The following is a 27,177-nucleotide window of genomic DNA, read 5'->3' on the forward strand; positions in this document are numbered from 1 at the left end:
AAGGTAATGTAAAGAACTGAAAGTGTAATCCAGGCACACAAAGTATTAAACATTTGAAATCTATGACTATTGGAATGTGATAAGCAATCTTTATCTCAAGCCTTAACAAAATAACTATAAGGGGGACTAAAAGGTAACAAGTTGTGATGGTATAACATTTGGAACTTTGGGACCTTCCTAAACTGGTTGAGAAAAAACAAATCCAGGACTGGTCTTTCATGAAGCTTCTTTCTTTGGTACCAAACATCCTTGAATAAAAACTTTCCCTGCAAGTGAGAGGGGGACAGGTTCTATTACCCCTTACACCAGCAGGTGCTGAGTGACAGTGGGGGAGGTAAAGAAGCTTTATCTGGACAGATGAGGATTCCTCTAAAGAGGAGGTAGGGACTCCCACTATCTGTTTCCCTGATGGATAACTCTCAGAAGCCATTTGTATGAGATGACTTGTTGCCAGAAATGAAGAACCAGATTTTTGAAAAGAATTAAACAGTTGCCAGGGAGGGGTTGAGGGTATGCAATTTGTAGAAAACCATTCTGACTTGTTGGACTGCCTGAGATTCCCCCAGTTTTGCAGTTTCCCTGCCACATTTTAACATCTGTTTGCCTGAAGTTTGTCGAAACTCACTTTGCTTTTAAAATTACCCAGAATTAGGGATGACACCTTTGACACACTTGCAGTATGAAGGCTGAAAATTAGGAGTCATCTCTTGAATCAGCTTTCCTCTATTAACATTGTTTCAGGACCCAGCAGCATATGGTCTAAAATACAAACCCCCTATCAAAGACAAAATTCAAAATTTCAGCTTTTACATCTTAAGGCAAATTTTAAGAATGCAACTATGCAAAATCTTATAATAAACACAGTAGATGCTACTCTGGAAGAGGCATCAGCACAGTCACAAAAGCATTTCAAAGAATGAGTGGTTACTTGAGAAATAGAAGCAACAGGAGCATTTAGAGAAGATTTACTCTCTGAAGAAAAATTTGTAGTTAAGTTCCCAATATTCTCAAACTAAGCAAATAAGCAAGCAAAAACTATCACAAGTCCTTCACAATTAAGAATGAAAAAAAGTGTTAAAAGAATACAATCTTTCCACAAGCCTGTAAAACGCTTTCCCTCATCCTTGACAGAGGGAGAGGGATTAACATTTACTAAATGTTTAGCTGCAGAATGATTTGACAAGGATGTAACTGTAGGGTCAGATCTACAATTAGAAATTAAGTATTTATAAAACTGAGGATTCTTGTACAGTTTACTTGCCTTCTTAGGGACAACAGGCTGTCTTGTAATAAAAACATACTTTAAAGCTAGAGCTTCCGGTTGTAATAAATATTTTTTTTCAAAGAAATTGGAATATCATTTTATTCCCAGTAGAAATACTGATTCATTCTAGTGATGGTTTCAAAAATAGAAAAAAAAAAAAAACATTTCATATGGAAATTCAGAAAAAAATACTCTCCTCGGAATCAGTCTGTTGCCTGAGGAGAAATAACTGAATCTTTTCCTTCCAATTCTATTCCATTTATCTCATTGGCAAACTTTCAGAAACAGAAAAAAAATATTTTTCTCTTACTAGCAGAACTAGAATGTGAAGGTTTAAGAAACTAAACCTTGTGCTAAGCACAATAAATATTTCCTATCTAGGTAACTTACACAGGGGAAGAGAAATGTAACTGTTTGCTTCTATGTACCAGGAACATCCGAATCAACCAGACTCATGTCAGGGGAAAAAGGCATCTTTTTTAGTCAGAAACACACAACGGCCAGCAATAGATGTCCCAAATGTTTTTATTGAGAAAATCACATAGGATATAAATTTTATATCCTATGTGATTTTCTCAATAAAAACATTTGGAACATCTATTGCTGCCCGTTGTGTGTTTTAGAAGTTTGGTTGGCCGTGCAAAGCTCTACGTGAGAGGTTTGGTGTGGTTGTATATCTTTTTTAGTCAGGCCAAGTTTAGAATCGTTTCCAACTCCTCCTTCAGAGAGCTACAAAACTAGTTCACCTATGCTTGCAAAAGACAACCCAAACAGCAGAAAAAGATGCGTTTAACCACAGGTCCATGATACCTGAAGGAAACTATGGAAAAAGATAACTGCGCTGAGGAACCTAACATGGCCATTGCAGAGTAGTCACCCATTTGTTGTTGGGACAAAGAAACTGCCTCCTGATATGCCAAAGACTGTCTAATCATCTTCCTTTTGTTGTGTCCAGAGGAAGGAGGAACCAAGGAACCAGTAAGCTGTTCCATGTTTACGCTGAGAAAGAAGCCTAAAATGTGAAAGTGATGTTTAGCAATAGTCAATATCAAAAAAGTAGTTTTTCCTTAAAAAAAAAAAAAAAAAAAACACACACTTATCCCAACCCCCAAAAACACTTCATAAACTGTCAATAAAAAGTGCATTAAAAAAAGTAGTTACTTATCATTAACATTCCATCTGTGTCCATTTTCGTTCTTCCTCAACCTGGGGTTTCAGATCCAACCTCTGGTAGGACGGTTTGGATCGTGAACATCCTAAAAATTTTGAGTTGTTTACTGATTTGTTAAGGGACGTTAGATTCAAAATTGGCCTTTGGTCCCCCATTTTCTTTGGTACTAAAAAGAACCTTGAATAGAAACCTGATCCGGCTTGGTCAGAAAGGACCTCCTGGATGTCTTTTTTGGAGCAACTTTGTAATTTCTAGCACTGCTGCCTGCCTCTGATTGGGTGGCACATCTGGGAGCCGCATTTTCAGCTTGGGAAGGTTTAAGAAGAGAATGGAGTATCTGCTGGATATGATCCTTTGCACCCACTGATCATTTGTAATGGCTACCCAGGCTTCTGGGTGTAAGGATAAATGCCCCCCAACTACCTCCAGAGACGGACAGTCGGGCAACCCTTCAGGAGCGCTGAAAGGGTCTGTCCAAGGAGGAATCCCGAAACCCTTTATTCTGAGGACCCACTCTGCCCCTTCGGTGACGTTTACCAATGTAACTGCTCTCCCCCCCTGCCTTTGGGGGGAAAGTCGCCCTGAGAATCCTGAAAAGGACCTTGACATTTGATGAATCACAGTTTTTTCCCTCCAAGCTGATTCTGGAAAAGGATCTTTGTGGAGTGGAAAAACAGATTCCGATGGTAGACCAGGCCTTCATATTCTTCTCGCAGCCAGTGTGTGTGTCATGAACTGTGGGGCCAAACAGGGACGTACCATCAAAGGGTGCATTAAAATATGATGCCTTGAAAGGTTCCGCAAAGTCACAAGCATGAAGCCTAATGGCAATGCCAGAACCGGGGTCCTGGAGGTGCCCTCAGTTGCACAGGCAATCAGCCTCATGGAAGAATTAGAAATCGACTGAAGAGTGGCCAGTCCTGAAGAAAAATGTCTTGCGTTCCTCTTCAGACATGGACTCAGGAACTGAGCTAGAGAGTTCCTTGATCAGGTCCTCTGTAGCCTGGTAAAACAGGTCAAATAGTTCAACACTAGTAAAGCAAACGGGATGAAGCATAAACTCTCTTGCTGAACCTGTCCAAAGCCCTAGACTCCCTGCTAGGAGGACGGACAGTATAGCGTTCCGGAGCTAGCTCCTTTTTGGTGGCTGCTGCTACACACATTGCATTTACCAGCATCCCTTTAGTCCAGTGGGATTTGTCCAAGGGAGCACTTAATATCTTGTCAGCTCGCTTGGGTATGGACTCTATAGTGTCCAGATCCTTCCATGTCCTGATGGAAACTAACTCAATAAGAGGGTCCACAGGGGTAGGATGAGGGACCCTGGATGTAGACGGGTCAGTGCCGAAGCCTCCAACAGCACTGACTCCTTGGGTTAAAGGCTTTGGAAGGAACATCCACCCTTCTGGCAGAGGATCTGTAGTACATCCACAAAGGAGACATCACTGGGTGGATATCTGGGGGACTTTTCCCCTTCCTGGAAGTCAGTGTCTGTAGTGACAATTCCTGCGGTGAACACAAGTGTCTCCTTTTACACCTCTTCTTCTGAGGAAACACTCAGTGGGATACTCCAGGGAGATGTCAGAAGAAAAATGGGGTTCCACAGTGGGAAGAGGTGGGGACTTTGCAGCACCAGCTGTCCCAGTGGAAGATGAGAGACCTCAAGGACAGATTTCATGGGGCCAGGGGTCGGATCGGACAGTGGGAGAACTGGGAATCCCCTAGGGTGGTCGAGGACTCTCTCCACCACCTAGAAGGCAGATGGACTGCGAGGATTTCCCAAGAGTTGTCCTTCCGGAGCAAACTTCTCCCGAACCCCAGCCACCCTCCATTCCCAAGTTGTCTCTGCCAAGCTACCGAATACCAAGGCTCTGAGGGGAAGCAAACGCTCCGAAAACCTCCAAGTCAAAGTCAACCCTCTGGACTAGATGTCTAAGCTTCAGCAAGCTTCAGCTCCAAGATGCAGTAGGCCCTGAAGCTGTCACAGCAGAGCTGTATATGAAAAGAGTTGGAAGAACATTTCACAGCTATACTGAAAAAGCTCACCCAGACTCTGTCACAGTTTCCTGTGAGGGAAATGTTAGTTTGTTTTCTTGTATTTTTGTATTAATTTACTGCCTTTTTCTATTTTGTATACTGTGATTTGTTTTCTTTACAATGTGTTTTACTTGTATTCTGCATTTTAAAAATTGGGGAGAGACCACAGCTCTGTCTTTTGTGAGTCAGACAGAATTTTTTCCAACCCTGTTACTGTTGTGTTCTTAAACACCACTGCCTTTCTAGTTGCCTGTGCCCTATGTTAATTTGACCATACATCTCCTTCCCTCTCTCCTTTCACTGGTTGGTGTGAGTAAGAACAGGACTATCATTTTCTGAAATCACTCCCCTTCAACTACTTAAATTTACTGGCCATCCCACTGTATCCAATAGTACCAAAATATAGAAGTGTCCAACCCCTTTCAATCTAGCTTGCTCTTTTAAAATAGTGGTTCTCCACTTAGACAGCTGAAATGTAAGTCACCCACTTTCATATCCAACTGCTTAGTGCATACTGCAGTGTTTAGGTTAATAAGCCAGTTAATGGCGACCCCCACATTATGCCTCTCAGTAGTCATCTTGGGATTAGTGCTTCTGTTTTCTCCTGGTGACAGAAGGAGTACTGGGACATTATTTCCTGGAGACTGCTGCTCACCAGAAAGCCTAACTGCTTTATAGGTGACAGTTTGGAATCTGTGCTTATATTCTGGTCCTGGTGAGAGAAAGAGCAGAGTGCACAGACTCCTGGTTCTGGTTGGAGAGTAAGTGTCTGTGCTTAATGTTGTCGATTGGTCTGTTTGCTACTCAAGGCATCTACCACAAAAAGGCTAAAAGTCTACAGACTCTTGCATCATCTGGGGCAAGACTAGCTCTCTAAACATGCTGTGGCCTGGTTCTCTTCTTGGGATTGGTGCTAACATTTTTCTTCTGGTGAGAGAAGAAGCAAAGGAGCATTGTATCCCAAAAGAGTGAAGCTGTGGTAAGACCAGCAGTAGTAGTAGCCATTCATGCAACTCCCCCTTTTCATCATTCTTGAAAAGCTAATTCTTTGCTTTCAGTTAATTACTGCTTGAATTGTTTATAAATTTAGAATATCTGCCTAAATACTTCATCCTTAAATTTTCAGGGTCTATGCATTAGTTTCCCCTCAAGTGTTTGGTAGTGCTCTGTACAGACTCAAGACACCTTGGGTGACATTTTTCCTGTAAAAGCACAACTGAAATTTCTCCAATACCTACTTGCACACAGTACAACTAGTTTGCAATGACAAGCACTGTCCACATAGTTGCAAACCTGATACTCCTGACAGTGATGGATATTCTCACTCCAACTGTCTGATCAATAAAAAAGGGTCTGTTGCCATGGATATGAACTTTCCTACCGTCTCCGTTACCAGTTTGGTACACATGGGCATCCCTGAGGCAATTTGGAAATTGCCTCATGTTTACGGACAACCAGTTAATTCTCAAACTGACGCAGTATGTGAGAGATGTATTTGCACAATGTCACTGGAGGCAAAGCTCTCGCATAAAAATACTCCTAATGTCAATAAGGTTCTCAGTAGTACACATGCTGCACCCATCATGCACAATTCAAAGCAGACATATCGACCCACATAAGCTGAAGCACTTGCATGTAACCTTCCTTAACCACAAAGACCTCCTAGATGAAGTACACAACAAATACCCTCAGCAGCCCCAAATGCACTCTTGCAAAACAACACACACATCAACACGTAGAGTAACATTTCATGGACCCTCTACCTCTAGGCCAGTAAGGCAAGTCACCAGACAATCCAACATTCTAGTCATTGGAGACTCCATCGTGAGACAGTGATGTCCGTCTCACCAGGCTGAGTAAGGAGAAAGTTATGGTCAGTTGCTAATCAGGGGGCTAGGATCCACCACATTATGCATGCACTGGACCACATTTGCCCATATGACTCAGTCATAGTCCATATGGGAGTAAAGGACCTGAGCTGTACCTCCCTAGACTACATGAAGAAAGACATCACAGACTTCTCAGGATGCATGTCTCAGGCTGGTATGAGCCTTGCATTGTGCAGCATTTTACCTTCCCTTCCCCAAGGATGATGCCACAATATGAACAAAAAATGATTGACTTTAATAACTGGCTTAGTTTCTGGTGTCATTCTAAGGGGGTGCAATATTTGTCAGCATGGAAGGAGATGGTCAACAGACCACACTGCTTTTCCAGGGACGGTCTTCACGTCTCCCCTCCAGGCTTTCGAACATAGTCTTCCCCCATAGTGCCTTTTTAGGCAATACCAAACTGAAGGGACTTCCAACATAGCAAATCAAAACCAAGAAATTCTAAAGGTATTACTGCTCAATGCTAGGAGTCTAAACAAAAAACTCAAAAAAAACTCTTTTACCCTAGAGAATGCAGATGTCTGCCTAGTCACTGAGACATGATTTAAAGTCGCAGAGAGCACACAAACAGTGCAAGGTTATAATGCAATCCACACATTTAGGCCAGCTACTTCACAGGCAGGGACTAAAGGTGGGGTGTCTCTATTTACATCAAAAATACATATACTTCAAGGCTGGTCAAACAGGACAATGCACTTGAGCTACCTCCATGTTCAAATCACCACAGGTAAAATCCATTACCACTTCCTTGCAAGCTGTAGGTCCACCTCTATGACCCAGGAAACCTATACCACGTATTTAAACTCATTAAAAACACTATCCATTCAACCCAATACCATATTCATTGGTGACTTTAATTACCCCTCTATTAACCGGGAATCCTATATGACACCAAAAGTACAGAGATTCCTGGATTTTGTAAACACAAACTCCCTGGACCAGACAGTCAATACACCAACCAGGCGTGCAACCATACTGGATCTGGTCCTTACTAATATGGGAGACTGCTGCACACCCTCTACTGTAATTCTTGCCCTGGTAATGTCAAACCACAAAATTTCCTCCTTTGAAGTAAAAATCAAACATGGACCCCCAGCTAAATCTGGAATATTCAGGAACTCTTCTAAGACTAGCCTCCTTCTATTAAGTGAGAACCTGGCAAAATTTCAAGCCCCCATAAACCGGAGAAAGTACAGTTTTGTACCTACCATAAATGTAGATGTCCGATAGGAATGCATCTGCAGTCCTTACAAATGGGTTGTCCTGTCATCAGGCAGCCCTTCGGTCGGCCGGATTCCAAAGTCTGGGTCCGGCTTCAGCTGGTGTCGCACTTCACCCGACGTCATCGCTGCAGTTTTTCGGGTATAAAGGCATCAGCCGATGCCATTTTCCTCAGTGTTTCTTGCCCCAGATGCCAGGTGCCCTCTTGGATGGCTAAATTTGGATAAATGCCAATGTTTCCAAATAGTAGAGAGCAAACACATAAAATAAGCATGTATGTACATATATACAAACAAATACACCATAATAGATCCCCCCAAGCTAGCTGAAGGATGGCAAATACCCTAGGAGTACCTCAGAGGGAAGGTGGGTGGGTAATCCTGACTGCAGATGCATTCCTATCGGACATCTACATTTATGGTAGGTACAAAACTGTACTATGTCCTTCAAGGATGCATCTGCAGTCCTTACAAATGGGTAGAATACCATAGCTAAACAAGGAGGAGGAAAAGAGTAGAAATTATGGTGTAGCTAGGATCCCTTGCAAAACAGCAGTGGCAAAACCTGCTCGGGATCTAGAGTATAAAGGTAAATTGTAATGCTTGGCAAATGTATGCACGGAGGTCCAAGTAGCAGCCTCTATAATGTCCTTGGTAGCCACTCCTCGTAAGAAAGCTGTGGTAGTGGCTGTAGCCCTTGTGGAGTGAGGCCTGATGTTCTCTGGAGTTGCCTTTCCATGGTAGGAGTAACAAAATCTAATGCAATTTCCTATCCATTTGGAGATTGTCTGTTTTGAAATTGGCTTTCCTTCCTTTCCTGTGGCATATGCTACCAGAAGCTGGTCAGTTTTTCTATTGGACTTGGTCCTGTCCAGGTAGTAGCGTAATTGTCTATGCACATCCAAGGTATGCCAGAGTCTTTCTCCCTGTTCTGTGGGTTTGGGTAGAATGTAGGTAGGTGGATAGCCTGATTTAATGACACTCTGGATACCACCTTAGGCATAAATGTAGGATTTGTTCTCATGGACACTCTATCTTGATGGAAGATCAGGAAGGGTTGCACTGCCATTAATGCCTGTAGTTCAGAGACCCTTCTTGCTGAAGTTATTGCCAGCAGGAAAGCAGTTTTCCAGGATAAGTATTGTAATTCTGCTGTTGCTGCTGGTTCGAAAGGGGGAAGTGTCAATTTTTCTAGCACAAAGTTAAAGTCCCATGCTGGCAATGGTGGTTTCCTGGGAGGTTTTACATTTTTAATTCCTCTCAGAAACTGTCTGAGCAGAGGGTGAGAGAAGACAGGAGGATCCAAGCTGTATTCTGCTGAAATAGCTGATGCATGTATCTTGATGGAAGAATAGGACAGGCCTGAATGGAAGAGCTCTGCCAAGTACTCCAGGATGGTGGCTATGTTTACTAGTGTCACATCTTCTCCCTTTGCAGTACTCCAAATGAGATCTTTTCCATTTTGCTGCATAATTCTTTCTTGTTGAAGGTCTACGAGCCTCCAGGATTATGTCTTTAACCCTTTGGGATAAATTTGGGTTAATTGCTGTCATGTAATGTTCCAGGCAGTTAGCTGCAGAGTTTTCAGGTTTGGATGCAGGATGTTGTAGTTGTTCTGTGTTAACAGTAATGGGATCAGGGGTAGTGTCCATATTTGTTCCCGAGACATGCTCCTCCGCAGTGGATACCAATGTTGTCTTGGCCAGTCTGGAGCTATCAGAATGATCCTTGGACGGTCCTCTTTGATCTTCAGAAGCACCTTGTGCATCAAAGGAAGTGGTGGGAATGCGTATGCTGTCAGGTTTTTCCAACTGAAAGATAAAGAGTCCACCTTCCAAGCAAGTGGGTGGTACATCCTTGTGCAGAATTTCTTTAGCTGGTGATTGAGTGGGGATGCAAACAAGTCTATTTGTGGTAATCCCCATTCTCTTGTGATGGCTTTGAAGATGTCCGGATGCAGCATCCATTCGTGGGCATCTGTGGTAGTTCTGCTTAATATGTCTGCTAGAGTGTTTTCTTTTCCCGGTACAAAAATTGCTTGTAACTGAAAGTTGTAGCTCAGAGCCACATCCCATAGGTCCAGTGCCAGCCGGCATAGAGGATATGAATGTGTGCCTCCCTGTTTGTTGATGTACCACAACTGTGGTGTTGTCTGTCCTTATCATCAACTGACCTTCTTGGAGAAATGGTCTGAATGACTGGATTGCCAATTTTACTGCCAGCATTTCCTTTAGATTTATGTGTAGGCGTAGCTGGTCTTGAGTCCATAAGCCTTGTATGCACTTGCCCAGCATGTGTGCCCCCCAACCGAGGTCTGAGGCATCTGTCGTGATGGTTTGGCTTGGTTGACTGTTGCAGAAGGGTAATCCTGTGTTTGATTGACAGGCCTGAGCCCACCACAGGAACTCTTGCTTCAGGCATGGGATTATTGGAATTTTGGTTTCTAGGCTGTGCTTGTGTTGGGACCACAAATTCTTTAGGTACCACTGTAGCTTTCTCATATGCAGTCTGGCATGAGGGACCAGAATTATGCAGGATGCCATGAAGCCTAGGGCTTGCAGTACTTTTCTTGCAGTTAGATGGTTCTGCTTTGTTAATGCCAAGAAGTAGAGAGGTAGTTGCTCTTTCTTTTCTGCAGTTAGGAATGCCATTTGTTTTGATGTGTCCAGCTCTGCACCCAGAAAGGTTATTCTTTGGGATGGAATCAGCCTTGACTTTTTTATATTGACTGTATATCCCAGGGCTTGCAGCAGGTAAATGACTCTTTGTAAGTCTTCTGTTAGCTTGCTTTTGTTGTCCGCTTGTATCAGGCAGTCGTCCAGGTAGGGATAAATTTGGATCCGTGAAGTCTGCAATGAGCAATTACTGATGCCAGGCATTTCGTGAACACTCTGGGCGCAGTAGATAAGCCAAAGGGCAATGCTGAAAATTGATAATGCTCTGATCCTGCAAGAAATCTGAGGTATCTTCTGCAAATTGGTCGTATGGGGACGTGCAGGTATGCCTCCTTGAGATCTAGAGTTACCAGCCAAGACTCCTTGCCCAGCATGGGAAGAAGCTGCTGTAGTGTCAGCATTTTGAATTTTGGAACAATGAGGAATGTGTTTAAAGCGGATAGGTCTAGAATGGGTCTCCATTTGTTTTCTTTTCTTGGTACCAGGAAGAGTCTGGAGTAAAATCCCTTCCCTTGCTCCATAGATGGTACCTTTTCCACAGCTCTCATTCTTAATAATTGAGATATTTGTTTTAGAGCTTCTGTCCGTTGAGTAGGTGGTAGGTTTGGCATTCCTCTCTTCCCTGGTAGAGTATGGAAATGGAACCTGTAACCTTGGTCTATAGTTTGCAAAATCCATTTTTCCCTTGTGATGCAATGCCAGTTCTTTGAAAATAAGGTTAGCTTTCCGCCTAAGGGTGCTTCTAGTTGTTCCCTGGTAGGCGGTGCCACTGCCAAGTCACTGTGATTGAGTAGTTGTAGTGGTGGTGGCTGCGTCCGTGCCTCGCTGGTTGTTGCCTTGCCACTGGCGTCCCCTGTAGGCACCCCTGGATTGGTTTCTGCCTCTAGAACGCCTATTCCTGCCCTTTTGTGTCTTAGAGGAGTCCGGAAAGGACCAATTCTTGGAGGGCCAGTTCCTGCTAAACCTTGGAGGTTGAACCTGTAAGAAATCTTTCACTGTTTGTACAGATTTCGCCTTCTCTTCCATCTTTTTTAGTACCTGTTGTGCAGGTGAACCAAATAAATTGACCTTGTCCATGGGTGCATCCAAAAGCTTTGATTTGACATGGTCTGGTAATGCCTGTTCTTTCAACCATGCATGTCTCCTGATAACTGTGCCAGTCATGGCTGATCTAAAGGAAGCCTCCAGTGCATCATAGCCACATTTTAAAGAATGGTTACTAACCTGTTGTATGTTATGTACCATTTCCTGAACATATTTTTTATCTAAAGATTCTTCAGAGGACAGCTTTTTAGTTAACTGGTCAAGCATAAACTCTTGATATTGAATCATGTGAAATTGGCAGTTCAAAGCCCTAGCTGACAAAGTAGCAGAAGTGTAAACTTTTTTACCCCATCTCTCTAAGGACCTGGATTCCCTTTCCGAGGGGAGGGGGTTTTTAGTATAAGTAGCTGCTACAGCTTTAGGGCCCTGGGAGATAGTCTCTGGATCTGCAAAAGGAGCCTTGTATAAATGGTGGTGAGTGTCCGGGACCCTGTAGAACCTATCGGGCTTAGCAGGAGCCAGAGGTAATGAATCAGGAGTAGTGCAAGCATCATTAAATGCATCATCTACAACAGAAAGAATTGGAGGTATAGCTAAAGGCCTATGTTGTGGCAAATGTAGAAAGGTTCTAAGCCTTTTTCTGGAGTCTGAGAAATCTTGGCCCTGCCACTGAAATTGTTCCCTCATAGCATGCAAGGTTTCCCCAAAGGAAAATTCCTCAGGTGGAGAGGCTGAAGGAATGGACTCTTCAGCATCAGAGTCTTCGTAAGGAGAAAAAGAAGCCTCAGGAGGGTCTGTATGTTCTGAGTCATCAGAGGAATCATCAGTGGATACTGGTTCAGGGGGCTCTGCTCTAGGCCTCTTTTCTGGAGGTGGGAGAGAGGACCTGTCTGGATGAGGCTGGGATCCACGAATTAAAGAAATTAGATCCTCAGCCAAAGAAACCATATGAGAGCTAGTGCTGGGCCTGTGTGAGGGGGGTTTGGCAGGCACAGTTTTTGAAGATTTGGCTGCTTTAGCCCTGGCAAAGGCCTTAATAGACATGGCTGCAGGAGGCCTGGCAGCTCCACGTGCAGGGGTTGAAATATCCAGGGGAATAGTGTCTGATAATTCCTGAGAAACCGCAACAGAAGGTTGGATTTCAGAAGCCGATTCTACCAGGTTAGAGGAGGCCTCGGTAGAAGGCATGGTTTCGGCTGAAGAAAGAACCGCTTGCTCGGTTTCTGCCGAAACCGAGACACTCGCGGTTTGTTTAATCGCGGTTTCGGCCGAGACCGCGGACCACGAGTGTCGGTCCTTTTCTTTACGTTTTTTGGAAATTTGCGTTGTCGGAGGATCCGACGGCATAATGTAGGCAAAATCAGAGCCGAAAATCTGTTCAGCAAACTCTGACCGACGTCTAAGCGTCCGTCGGTTAAAAGAAGCACAGGCTAGACAAGCTGCTACGTCGTGGTCTGGGCCTAAACAATGTATACAGTAGGAGTGGAAATCCTTATGAGGTATTTGTTTCCCACAAGATAAACAGTTATTCACTTTCTCTGACATCGGCTGAGGCAAGAAAGAGTCCCCAACGGGGTACTTAGCTTTTAGAAGTCTTCAAGTAGTATTCGGTAGTAGTAATCTCTGGATCTGACAGACCGGCACTTGCGAACAGCTTCTGCTTCGGGCGCCACGCGGCAAGAAAGACCGAGGAAAATGGCGTCGGCTGATGCCTTTATACCCGAAAAACTGCAGCGATGACGTCGGGTGAAGTGCGACACCAGCCGAAGCCGGACCCAGACTTTGGAATCCGGCCGACCGAAGGGATGCCTGATGACAGGACAACCCATTTGTAAGGACTGCAGATGCATCCTTGAAGGACATCACTGCTGCCTATGCAGAACTTCACAGAAACCATATACACGCATGGTAATAGCTGCAATGAAGCAGCTGTACTCACCAGGAAGTAAAGAACTCACTCAAAAAAAAAAAACAAGCTACCCTGGTGGAATCACAAAATCAATAGGCTGTATAACAGGAGGAAGAAAATCATGGCAAAATTAGGAAGTGCAACACCCAGCAGGATAAAAGCCCTTTCAAACTAAACAAACAACTCAGTGGACAAAAAGCGTACCAAAGCCAAATTTGAGGTATGTTTTGCCTCCCAGGCCAAGGACAACCACAAAGCAACCTTTAACTATGTCCATAATCTCAAAGGCAATACACAATTGTGTGCAGAGCTCATTGAATGGAGCCACCTATACTGAGCCAGAAGATATAGTAAACCTCCTGGCTGATAAATTCAGCTCCAACTTCATCAAATACAACTCCCCTACTATCACTAGGAACAGGTCCTTAATGCTCTCTCCAAGACCAAGATCACTGCATCAATGGGTCCAGATAATATCCCAGGATGCCTTTTAAATAGCATGAAACATGACCCATCAGGGCCTCTGGAATTACTATTTAACTCTAGTCTCGAAGCAGGCTTCATGCCTCACAAATGGAGAAAGGCAAAAATCATCCCTCTGAACAAAGGTAGGCTATCTACAGACCCTAGAAACTACAGACCCATAAGTCTCACTAGTCTTGTAAGTAAAGGCATGGAAAGAATTATCATGGAGATGATCAACAGAGATATAGTAAACCTCCAGACACCGGACCCAACTCAGTTTGGTTTTGTCAAGGGCAGATCATGCCTACTTAACCTGGTAACTTCTTTGAGGTCACCAAAGCAATGGATGGGGACAAAATCATTCACACTGCCTACCTTGACCTGGCCAAGGCATTTAACAATACTCAACTCAGGCACTGTTGACAAACTTAAGAGGTTAGGTACAAACCCGTATGTCACCCGGTGGATAGCCAACTGGTTCACATACAAATGGGGAATCCACCTATACAAATAGGCCAGTCACAAGTGGAGTCCCTCAGGGATCAGTCCTTGGACTGCTGCTTTTTGGCATTTACTTCTCTGAAGTCAAGGCCAATGCTAGTGGTCTCTGGCTGACTAAATTTGCAGATGATTGCAAATTAGGATCAGTCATTGAATCTCCCACTGACAAATGAGAAAAGATGGAAATTTATCATATTGACAACATACCCCTTAGAGTTGACCCAGTAGTCAGGGACTTAGGTACCCAAACAGATAGCAATCTAGCCTTTAACCATCATGTGTCTACAGTGGTGAAGAAATCAATCTATGTTGTGCAACTTATAAACAAAGGTATGCCATCTAAGTCCAAAGAAGTCATTGTTCCATTCTATTCGGCATTCATCAGACATATTATTGAGTACAATGCCCCTTTTAGTATGTACCTAACCAGGCATATCCAACAATTGGTATGTCCACAGAGGTTCCTCACTAAAAGAATACAGGACGCAAGTAATATGCCCTATGCAGACCGCCTCAAGGCCTTATCCCTGCATTGTGTCTCCTACAGGCTTTTGAGGGGAGATCTACGCCTGGCATAAGTGGGACTGTCAGACTCCACTCTAATGGACCTCCTGCATATCCACAAAACAAACAGCACCAGAATCATCCGTTGTAAAGACTTGAACCTTGCCTGTGATATAAATAGGACCTGCTGGAGAGATAGGTGTGTCCCAGAGACTATGGGGTCTATGGAACAGGTTTCCCATCCATGTGAAGCCGAGTTCCTCCCTAACCCAATTCAAGTGCAACTTGGACAACTGGATGGGAAACCAGAAATTCATCACTGGTCTGGCACCTATGTCTCTAATGGACACAAGTAATTTGTAAATGGTTCATCTCCAAGGCCCATGCTTACACTTACCAAGGGTATCAAAACTAGTCAGAGATTTGGGATGCACGGCTAGTGTTAAATAGGCCCTTGTGGTTGTTAGCCTAGTAAACACTTATGAAATTATGAGAGGAAGGAAGAGCAGTGAAAAGAATGGCAGAAGCAGACTTACAGAACTTTGGTAATACATGAACTGGAGCAACGCAATCCCAATGCTTCTTCGGTGAGCAACAAAGGAGCTCTGAGGTACTCTGGGGGAAGTTAGCATTATGGGATGGAAAGGAGGAGCTTGAGCATTGGATCTTAAGCTTGGAAAGCAGCCGAGTTGGAACAGAGGTCGGGACAAAAACCCACAGGTTGAGGAACGAATGAAAATGACATCAGATTTAAAGTTTACAGTAAAAGCAAAACATTAAAACATGGATTAAACTCACAAGAATGTCTTATGATGGCCCCAAAAACAGTAATACCTAGTGAAAAATCAGACAGTTCTTTCTTTACTATTTTTGTCATTAAAAATAAATCTGGAAAGTTTTTCCCTGAAGGAAAACTTATACGCACAGACAGGGAGAATTGTTGTCCTTCCATCAGGACTGGAAAGCTGCAAGGGGAGTGTTCTTTGCCAGAAGAGGGGGCTGCAATGAACATTAAAGCTTAGAAAACTGCCTGGCTGTTGTATCTTAAAACCCATACAGCTTGGGCTACTGCAGCAGTGATGTGTATTATGAACATCTCAGTTGCTACTGGAAGACAGTGGATGTAATCATCTGATGCCAGCTTGCCCATCCTGGGGGAGGGAAGCACAATGAACACTGTCCTGCTAACATTGAGCACAAGGAGTAGGGCAAGCAGCACATATCCCTGGAGAAGTGACAGGAAGTGCAAGGTCATATTACATGAAATTATTCTAAGGTACAGTAGTCCACAAACTATGAGCACAGAAGCATGTTTTTCAAGGTAGGGTATAAGCAGGCTCCACTTCAATAAAGTGCGCATAACCACCTGTCACGGAAAGAGTTAGGGACATAAAAGCAAAATTGCATGAGACCGTGAAGACCACACCTGAAGTTGTGCTTGACATTTGTGTACAAAGGAAATGAACAGGCCAGTAGACTTCAGCACACGGTGATGTTTGACGTCAGAGGGGTAAGACTAGTGAGGAGGCTACACTGTCAAGGCAGGATCAGGAAAGTCACAAAGACATTTTAAAAAGTGTGTAGATCTATCTACAGCAAGGACTGCATCTAGCTGTAGAGTGGTGACTGAAAATATAAATAAGAATTACATATGGAGTTAACCAGCATGAAACAATATCAGCATCACAGCTCAGAAGAACTTAAAAACAGAGACAGAAAAACTTAACAGGAACACTTCGGCTACACTGCAACCTAACTAGTAAAAAAGATGGAACTAAATGCAATATCTGACAACATAAGACCCTATATAACTTAGAGAGACATACCCAACAGTTTCACAAGAACCAGTCTTGACAGAAGCAGGACACAATGACCAGCAGAAGTCTTTTGTGGTTATGTTACAAGTACTGTGTTGAATTTAGCTTCGTATAGGCTACAATTCCTTAGATAGCTTTTGCGGCTCCCAACCCAACCTTCCCCGAAGACAGTGTATGAAAGTGTTAACCTGCTATGGATTAAAAAATCTATTCATTCTTCAATTATCCACAGGTTATGGCGGTAAGCCAGGGACTAACAGCAGCACTAAATGGGTGAAAATACATGAAAATAGTCATGGACACGTCACCAGCAAATTCAAGCAAAAATTAAAAATGCACTATGAAATGTAGTTCTGGTTTACTTTACATAAAATCCTCTTAATCTTTTAGGTACTTTTTTTTTTTAAACAGAATTAAAAGTGTAACAAGCCAGAAATAAAACATATATAAAAGCAGATGCACGGGGTGTGGTTCTAAAAAGAGCATCAAACCCCAGGGATTCAAATGAAAAATGTTTTAGTGATGCTGATTTACCTCTCGCTCTGGTGCCTCCAACTGCTCTTCCTCCTCCTCTTCTTCTCCCTCTTCATCAGACACTACAGAGTTAGAGACGATCACTGGTGTCCAACGTAGGGCTTCAGGATCTACCTCAAGAGGGCGTGGATTTGCCAGCAACTTTGCCATGTTGTCTTGGATTAGCTTTTCTCGCCGGATAATCACAAACCTAAAGATATTTATAAACCCCAGCAAAGGTTATGAGAACATTTCATGCACAATTTTAAAGTGCAAAAGGGAGAATTTTTCTGGGACCACACATTTTACAAGGAAATATAATTAATCTGTTGGCATAAGTTTTGGAAATGGATTTTTTTAAGATTCAGTACAACTGGCCTCACTTGACTAATGTTATACTAAAAGAATTATGTGCATCAAAAAGTAAAAAGGTTTCAATAACTGACATACCATATCACCACATTCCATACTAAAATTGTTCTTGTCACTCCCCTGAGCACATTCAACTCCAGTTAAGAATAATGTGGACAAACCTCATGTCTTCGAAGATCTAAAACCTACACATTACCCTTACAGAGATAAAAAAAAATACTTAATGTAAGATATGACTTTGGGAATCGCTCACGTTTGCCTACCTTAACTACAATAAGTAATAGTGGGCTAAGTGACTGCTAAGGCCACTCTCATCTTGGTGTATGAACAATCATTTCTAACAAAAGACACATCTAACAAAAACACAGTCGCGCACTTACTAAAACTCTGGATACTTTTCATCCTAGTCGGTCTGATAAGACTGCTGAGTCTTGAGCCAGTTGTCAGATCTGAACCTGCCATTTTGCTAGTGCTCCTAGCCTCAGGCTCCTTCAGATTTGTCCTCCCAAAATTCCCTGGTGCCCTAACAAACCTTAAATTGAGTTTGATGGTCAGATACAAGTTAGATGCTAGCTGCCATTCCAAAGATAAAGTGAAAAACGTCACATTAGTCTGGAGGTCCCTTGATAAAAGTGTCAATTTGGCTGGAGGAAAGGGTGCTGTTAATGGCAAGTACATAACATCTGCATCCTATTTCATCCACATGTCAAATCAGACTGCTGGGACAGAATCTCAAGTTACCCATTTCCATAGGTAGCATCAAGGCAGGATACCTTTCTGTTTACCTTTCGGAACCGAACCTCTGAAGGAAGCTCAACACCTAGATAGCTTATCGGAGTTGTAATGTTTGTTAGAGGTGTGCAATGTGAACCACACTGCTGCAGCATAAATTTCATCAACATAAGACCTTCTGAAGACGACAGTGGAGACTGAAACAGATCTAGTGCAATGAGTTCTTTCTTGGTTTCGATAGCAAGCTTTTACTCCTGAATGATTACAAAAAGGTAATAATTGCTAACATAGGCTTAGAAATTTTCTTGCCCATTTTATTTGGGGAAAAGGAAATGAACAACAGATCATCCTTCCTGAATTGCCTAGTTCTAAGGAGGCAGAAAGTTACTTGTCTATGAACATCCAGGGTATGCAACAAGTACTTTTCCTTTGTTGGAATGATTAGGGAAAAACACTGGTAGATGCATCAACCCATCCTTTACCTTGGAAAGCAGTAGTGGTGAGTCACAGTCTCTGTGACCTTTGGGCCAAAAAGTGAGGATAAATCAACAGTGGCACTTATAAAAGGATGTCTTAAAACAGTCACCAAAGTAACATAAGCACATCCAGGCAGGGTGGTGCATGACAATACAGGTGACTGCAGAGTGGGACGTACCATCAAGCATCAAGACCTCAACTTACCCACTCATCGACTGGGCAACATGCATGAGCACAAACACGTTCGCACTGAGGTTCCTGGACTTTAACTTAAACACACTGGGAACAGTTAGTCTGCACCCACCACAAGGGGCGCTGTGTCGTAGACTTAGTACTCACCATCATGGGGGATGACTGCACTACCCCCAGTGTGCTGCCCTCCCTAGTTAAGTTGACCATAAATCTGTCTTGTTTGAAGTAAAGGCCAGACCTGACACTCCCATAGCAGCAGAAAAAAAAATGTTTTCCCAAGCAAACTATAGTCTCCTAAGTGATGTCATAAATGGTTTCAAAGCCCCTGCTAACGCAGGCAACACCACCTCCTATGCACAGAATTACACAAACACCCTACATAGCCACTTAAGCAAATGTACTGACTCGGCTGTATGTGAAAGGACCAAAACCAGGTCCTCTCGTAAAAACAAACCACCCTAGTGGACTTCAACTACAAATAAACTATATAACAAAAGAAAGAAAGTGATATCCAAGAACAAGGAAAGTACAGTTGTGTACCTACCATAAATGTAGATGTTCGAGTGTATTAAATGTTGCAGTCATTACTCTTGGGTTATATCCTGCTGGCAGGCTACCCTCAGTCGGCCAGAATTCCAAAGTCTAAGTCCGGCGTCAGCTGCTGTCGCCTCTTCCCTGACATCAGTGCGCCAGGGGTATAAAGATGCAGCAGATGCCATTTTCTTCAGTTTTTCTTGCCCCAGATGTCAGGTGCCCCAAATAGGTAGGCTGAAAAATATACCAATAAGAAATGCATGCACAAAATAACATTTCCTTCATCTACAAGCAAATACACCAAATAGATTGTATAGGATAGAGAAGTGCAGATAAGTCGCAGCAAAGAGAAAGGGGATGGTGGTTGGGTAACCTGGACTGCAATAGTTAATACACTCGAACATTTACATTTATGGTAGGTACACAACTGTACTAGGTTCGTGTTTCACTGTTGCAGTCATTACACTTGGGTAGAATCCCAAAGCTGAGGATGGGTGGCTGGGCTAAACAGGATTAGGAGAGGCTATGAGGCCCTGCAGAACTGCAGTGGCGAAGCCTGCTCTGGACTTAGAATAGAGAGGCAAGTGGTAGTGCTTTGCAAAGGTGTGCACTGAACTCCAGGTTGCAGCCTCTGATATCTTTGGTTGGTACTCCTCTGAGGAAGGCTGATGAAGTGGCTGCTGCTCCTCTGGTGGAATGAGGCCTAATGCCCTTAGGCACTGATTTGCCATGTTGAAAATAGCAGAAACGGATGCAATGGCCTATCCATTTAGAAATAGTCTGTTTTGAGATAGCCTTTCCTTGTGATCCTGCAGCATATGACACAAAGTTGCTCAGTCTTTCTGAAGGCTTTAGTTCTGTCCAAGTAGAAGCACAACTGCCTGTGTATGTCCAAAGAATGCAGAATTTTCTCACCCTTGTTCTGTGGATTTGGGTAAAAGGTAGGCAAGTGAATGGTTTGGTTAAGGGCCACACTGGACACCACCTTAAGCATAAATGTAGGGTTTGTCCTCAGAGAAACCCTGTCTGGATGAAAAATGATAAAAGGTTCCACAGCCATAAGTGCTTGCAACTCCGAGACTCGCCTTGCAGAGGTTATGGCTAGGAGCAGAGCTGTTTTCCAGGATAAGAATTTTATATCTGCTGTTGATGCTGGCCCGAAAGGAGGCAGTGTGAGTTTTTCCAAAACATAACTGAGGTCCCAGGCCGGAATTGGCGCTCTCCTTGGAGGCCTAATGTTTTTGGCCCCTCTGAGGTACTGCCTTATCAAAGGATGAGAAAAGATAGGTAGTTCCGTGTTGTAATGTGCCAAAATGGCAGAGGCATGAATCTTAATTGATGAGAAAGAAAGGCCTTTGTTCAGCATCTCAGTTAGGTATTGTAAAATCTGAGGAATATTTGGTACAGACGTATCAATGCCTTGTTCCTGGTTCCAAGCACAGAATTTCTTCCATTTTTCTGCATAAGATTTTCTGGTACTGGGCCTCCTGGCCTCCAAGATAACGTCCATAACAGCTTTTGAAAGAGGAGTGTTCTGAATGGCTACATTATTCACCATGCTGCCAGATTTAAGGTCCTGAGTTGGCTGTGCAGGATCTGATTGTTTTGTTGGGTCAGCAAGTGAGAATTTTGAGGCAATATCCATGCTGGACCTTGAGGCAAGCTCTTTAGGATTGGGTACCACTGCTGGCGTGGCCAGTCTGGTGTAATCAGTATCATTTTTGGCTTCTCTTGTCTGACCTTTAGGAGTACTCTGGGAAGGAGAGGCAGTGGGGGAAAAGCATATACTGTTAGATTTTTCCAGCTGAATGATAGGGCGTCCACTTTCCATGCTTGCTTGTGATAATCCTTGTGCAAAATCTTTGCAATTGACAGTTGTGAGGGGAGGCAAATAGATCTATGTCTGGGCATCCCCATTTCCTTATTATCATCCTGAATACTTGTGGATCCAGTTTCCATTCATGGGGATCCATGAGGTTTCTGCTTAGTTCGTCTGCCAGAGTATTTGTTTTTCCTGGTAGGAATTGTGCTTGCAGGTGAACTTGAAAGGCCGATGCTGTGTCTCATAAGGTCACTGCTTGTCTGCAGAGGGGGTAGGAATGTGCACCTCCCTGCTTGTTTATGTACCACATGACCGTAGTGTTGTCTGTCTTCATCAGTAACTGTCCTGGATGAAGCAGGTCCTTGAAAGCTGTCAGGGCATTTTGAAGAGTTAGCATCTCTTTTTGATAGATGTGAAGATGCATCTGGTTTGCAGGCCATATGCCCTGAATAGATTTTCCTGCCATATGGGCCCCCCAGGCATAATCTGATGCATCTGTTGTCAGTGTCTGTCTGGCTGTGGGTAAACTGAATGGCAGACCCTTGTTGTGGTGACAGGCTTCTGCCCACCATCGAAACTCCTGTTGAAGGCAGGGAATGAGTGCAATTACTGTCTCCAGGCTGTGGCAATGTTGAGTCCAAACACTTTTCAGATACCATTGTAGTTTCCTCATATGCAGTCTGGCATATGGAATTAGTAGAATGCAGGATGCCATGCAACCCAAGGCCTGCAGGATTTTCCTTGCAGATAAGTGGGTTTTTGTTGTCAATTTTTTGAAGTAAGTAGTCAGTTGTTTTTGGTTGTCTGGCGTGAGATAAGCCATCTGGGCAGTTGTATTTAAGCTTGCACCCAGGAATATTATCTCTTGAGAGGGCACTAGTTTTGATTTATTTTCGTTTACTGTGTACCCTAGGCCAATTAGTAATCTCTTTACAAACGCCATATGCTTTAGAAGAGTGTCTTTGTTCTCTGCTTGAATTAGGCAGTCGTCCAAGTAGGGATATATTTGAATTCCTTTTTGTCTGCAAAACGCAATTACTGGTGCCAGGCATTTTGTTAAGACCCTGGGTGCAGTAGATAGGCCAAAGGGCAGTGCAGAGAATTGGTAATGCATTGAGCCAGCTATGAATCTGAGGTATCTTCTGCAAGACTGTCTGATTGGAACATACAGGTATGCCTCTTTTAGTTCCAAAGTTACGAGCCAAGCCCTCTTGCCCAGCATGGGCAGTAGCTGCTGTAGAGTCAACATCTTGAATTTTGGTACTTCCAGAAACATATTTAGTGTAGATAGGTCCAGAATTGCTCTGCAGCTTTTGTCCTTCCTGGGTAATAGGAAAAGTCTGGATTAAAATCCTTGCCCCTGCTCTTGTTGTGGTACTTGCTGAATGGCCCTCATGTACATGAGGGCTGTAATTTGCTTTTGTGCCTCTGCCCATTGATTGTGTGGCATGTCTGGCATGCCCTTTGACCTTGGTAGTGTGTGAAAATGGAACCTGTAAGCCTTGGGACACTATGTTAAGGACCCATTTGTCTTGGGTAACCATTTGCCAATTTGATGAAAAAAGTGCTAGTTTTCCCCCTAAGGGGGCTGTCAAAAGAAAACTGCTTGGAACTGGTAGAGGAAAGTCATTGGGACTGTTTCCTGTAAGGTTGTGATTTGTCTTCCGCTTTTGGAGGTAGGAGCACCCTATTGTTTAGGCCTGTATGAGCCTTGGGTCTGAGATCTGCCTCTGGGACGCCTGTATCTGCCTCTTTGTGGTCTGTCTGAGACTGGAAAGGACCAATTTTTTGAGGGCCAGTTCCTGCTAAACCTAAGTGGGCTGTACCTGTAAGAAATCCTTGACTGTTTGCATGGATTTTGCTTTATCCTCCATTTTTTTCAACACCTCTTCTGCTTTAGTACCAAACAAAGTATCATGCTGTAATGGTGCATCTAATAATTTTGCTTTAACATGATCAGGCAGATTCTGTTCCTTTAACCAAGCATGCCTTCTGATAATAGAACCTGTAACAGCGGCCTTGCAAGAGGCCTCCAGTGAATCATAACCACATTGCAAAGTATGCTTTCCCACTTGTTCAGCTGCATGCAATAAATCCTGCAATTCCTTGTTCTCTGAACATTCAGTATTTGTCAACATTTTCTGCTTAAGTAGTGACATTAAATATTGCTGATATTTAAGCATATTAAACTGACAATTTAAAGCCCTTATAGCCAGGGTGACAGAAGTGTAAACTTTTTCCCTCCATCTGTCTAGAGCCCTAGAATCCCTATCAGAGGGAACAGAGTTTTTTGCAGTGGACGCTTTAACCCCCTTGGGACCCTGAGATATAGTTTCTGGGTCAGCAGCGGGTTTTTTACATAGGAATTTATGAGAATCCGGGACCCTGTAGTATCTATCTGGCTTAGCAGGTGCAGGGGGTAAAGAGTCAGGGAACAGACCGGACTCTGAAAAACATCATCTACAATGTCTAGAACAGGTGGTATAGCAAGGGGTCTGTGCTGAGGAAGAAGCAGAACATCTCTGAGCCTTTTATTAGATTCAGAATAATCTTGGCTCTCCCAGTGGAAATGCTCCCTCATAGTATGCAGTGTTTCCCCAAAAGAATAATCCTCAGGAGGAGAGGCTGAAGGAATGGATTCTTCAGCATCAGAATCCTCATAGGGAAGCATGGAGTAATCTTGTTCAGAAGAGGAATCAGTGGAAATAGATACCTGATCAGAAGAATCATACTCTGTCTCTTGCATAGGCCTCTTATCAGGAGGGGGATGGGAGCCCCTGATCAAAGTAATTAAGTCTTCGGCCATTTTGAGCATCTGTTTTTTAGGCATGGAAGTCTGAGTAGGAGAATGCTGTACTTGTTTCTTTATCTTTAGAGCTGCTTAAGTCTTTGTCTTTGAAGCTGAAGATGGCTTAATATATAGTTGTGTAGGTCTGAAGACACCATCAGAAGCAGATGCCTGCTCAGCGGCTCCGGAGGCATCTGAGGGAGTGATGTCCGAGTGTCCAATACCTTAGGTATCCAGAGGCCCAGTCGGCTCCACGTGGGAGTCGGTAGCGGGTGCCAGGGGCTGCAAAAACGCCTCACTGAGAACCGGCTGCTGGCCTAGTAGAGGCTTCGTCAGTTTTGGACCTCGGTTGCCTGTCCTTGTCCTTGCGTTTTTTTGTAAACTCTGGTTGTCGGCTGTTCCGACGGCATTATATAATTAAATCTTCGGAGAGTAATGAAATGCAAAATCAAACCGACGCTTGACAGTGCATTGGTTAAATCTAGCACAAAACCGACAACTAGCAACGTTGTGATCAGGGCCTAGGCAAGGAATACAGTAAGAGTGAAAATCCTTATGAGGTATTTGCTTCCCACAAGAAATACAATTGTTAACTTTTTCTGGCATCAGTCTGGAGCAAGAAAAAAGTTTCCCCAACGGGGTACTTAGCTTTAATGAAGACTTCGGTTCTGAAATTCGGATTTGAAAATCTCAGGAGTCGGCCGACCGGCACTTGTGAACTGCTTTTGCTTTGGGCACCGCGCGGCAAGAAAGACTGGAGAAAATGGCGTCTGCTGCATCTTTTATACCCCTGGCGCACTGACGTCAGGGAAGAGGCGACAGCAACTGACACCAGACCTAGACTTTGGAATTCTGGCGGACTGAGGGTAGCCTGCCAGCAGGATAACCCAAGAGTAATGACTGCAACAGTGAAACACTATGAACATCATACTCAGCAAAGGAAGATTACCCTACACAGCCTAAACAAGCAAATCAGAAAGTTGTAAAGTCCTCTAAAGCTAGCTATGAGACTAGACTGTCATCCCTAACTTCTTTAGCTACATCCGAAACTTCCAAAGGATCACCCAAGCTGTGTGCCAAACTTATAGTGGATGGCACCACTCACACCTAATCTGAAGAAATTGCCAAATTGCTAGCTGACAGATTCAGTGGCAATTTCACCTCTCTATCCCCACCAGCCATACCCCATATCATTCCTGATACCTGTCCTCTAATGATCATCTCTAAACAGGTCACTCAAGCTCTCTCCAAGGCCAAACACATGGCCTCTATAGGACCTGATGACATCTCAAGCTGCATACTAAACCTAAAACAAGACCTAGTGGAACCACTTAGCTGTCTCTTTAACCACAGCTTGAGCAATGTTTTTGCACCAGAGGAGTGGAGAACAGCAACAGTAATTCCAATGCACAAAGGGAGTCCTAGATCGATCTTGATTTAGCCAAGGTGTTTGACACAATTCCCTACTCAGGGATCATGGAGAAAATCTCCCAACTGGGTATTAATCCATTCATCGCAAGATGGGTAACAAACTGGCTCACAAACAGAACACACACACTTAAAGTTGGGGAATCGACTTTCTGCAATAGACCAGTTACCAGTGGTGTACTAAAGATATCTGTGCCGGGTACTCTACTGTTTGGAATTTACTTTTTCTAAAGTCCAGTCAAAAGTTTGCAGACTGCTGTAAACTGGGTGCAATCATAGAGTCCCCAACGATATCAACACATTACAGAAGGGACTGAAACGCACAAAGTACCGGTGGCAGGGGAATGGACTGAAACTAAACGCAAAAATATGCCTCATTATCCCCTTTGGCAAATACGTACTCTGTGCTAATTATGATACAGACAGCACCCCCTCTAAGCTTAAACACAGTGGTAAGAGACTTGGGAACGCAGGTTGATAGCAACCTAAACTTCGATCAGTATCCCCACAGTAGTAAGGTAAGGTAAGGAAAGCCTTCTATATTGCCCATATCATAAATAAGGGCATCACATCCAAGACCAGAGAGATCATAACTCTGCTGTACTTGACCCTTATCAGACCATGAATTGAATACAATGCTCCCTTCTGAATGTATCTCACCAAACATTTCAAGCAGCAGGAGAGACCACAGAGGTTTCTAACAAAGAGAATTCATGGCCTCCAAGACATGACCTGCATGGAAACACTGAAAGACCCATCACTGTATTCTGTATCATACAGGATGCTGAGAATCTACCTGTGCCTGGCCTAAAGAGCAGTCTCTAACCATGCCCAAATGGAAATGCTCCACATACGCAAACAGGCCAGGAGTCGCTCGCTTCAGGGATCTTAACCTAGCCTGTGATAGTAAAATGTGTGCAAGAAACAGATAGGTCTCCCAGAGACTGCTGCTCCTCTGGAATAAGCTCCAACTCCATGTGAAGCAGAGCTCCTCAATGACTGTGTTTAAGTATAACCTTGACAAATGGATGGGGAACTGTTAATTCACCCCTGGGGTGGGACCTATGGCCCTCATGGACAGCTGCAATATGTACTAATCATAATATCGCTATGCAAGCAATGATCATCTAAATATGGTCACAGTTTTTTTTTTTTTTTTTTTAACATGGCTAGGCTTGAAGAGGTCCAAGGACCATTAGCCTAGTAACCTCCTATGAACCTATGTTCTTTAAAGGGGAACCAAGACTCAGCACTTCATTAATGGAATGGCTCGACCAGCCAGTGCATGGCCACAAATCCTGCCCAACGTGAAAAAATTGCAACTTCACCTTGACGACATAATAACTGGAGCAAGTGTGACAAAGAACAGTTGTGTAAAATCTTGCCATAACCCCAGATGTCCCACTCTTCCATGTTGTTGTATTCATAACATTTGGGTTATCCTCTGCTTAGCTAGCACAACGTCCGGCCAGTATATAAAAGCTTTAGTCACTGCAAGCTATGTGAGATGTCTGATGTTGGCCATAAGGTGCGTGGGCCATTAAAGTGACATCTGTGTGTACCTTTCCACATAACTTCTCTAACGCCAGTTGAGCGTAAGCTCTTCCTGCCACCTCTGCCAACTCTCTGAATGAGGTCAAAGACTCCAGCATCAGAGAGACATTTTTAATTTCTTTTTTAGTAACTGCTCTTCTCTGAGATGTACCTACCTCAGAGTGAGAAGTAACAATTGTGTGGCAGGGCAAATTGTCCACATTGGGGATGCAAAGGAGCTTTGTTATCTGCAAATATACTTGTGTATTACCTTGTTTGTAGCACTG

General features: G+C 43.5%; 1 protein-coding gene across 1 annotated transcript in view; it reads right to left on the reverse strand.

Annotated features, from left to right (window-relative positions):
* KAT6A (lysine acetyltransferase 6A) overlaps positions 1–27,177 on the reverse strand; it is a gene marked incomplete in the record, with an annotated part of 2,696,607 nt that overhangs the window by 255,666 nt on the left and 2,413,764 nt on the right. The window contains 1 exon segment of the mRNA XM_044082986.1: positions 17,034–17,223. Within this exon segment, the coding sequence (XP_043938921.1) occupies positions 17,034–17,223 (190 nt within the window).

Source organism: Protopterus annectens, chromosome 9.part0, assembly GCF_019279795.1.
Source record: "Protopterus annectens isolate FY-2018-M chromosome 9.part0, PAN1.0, whole genome shotgun sequence".
In the NCBI taxonomy this organism is placed as follows: Eukaryota; Metazoa; Chordata; order Ceratodontiformes; family Protopteridae; genus Protopterus; species Protopterus annectens.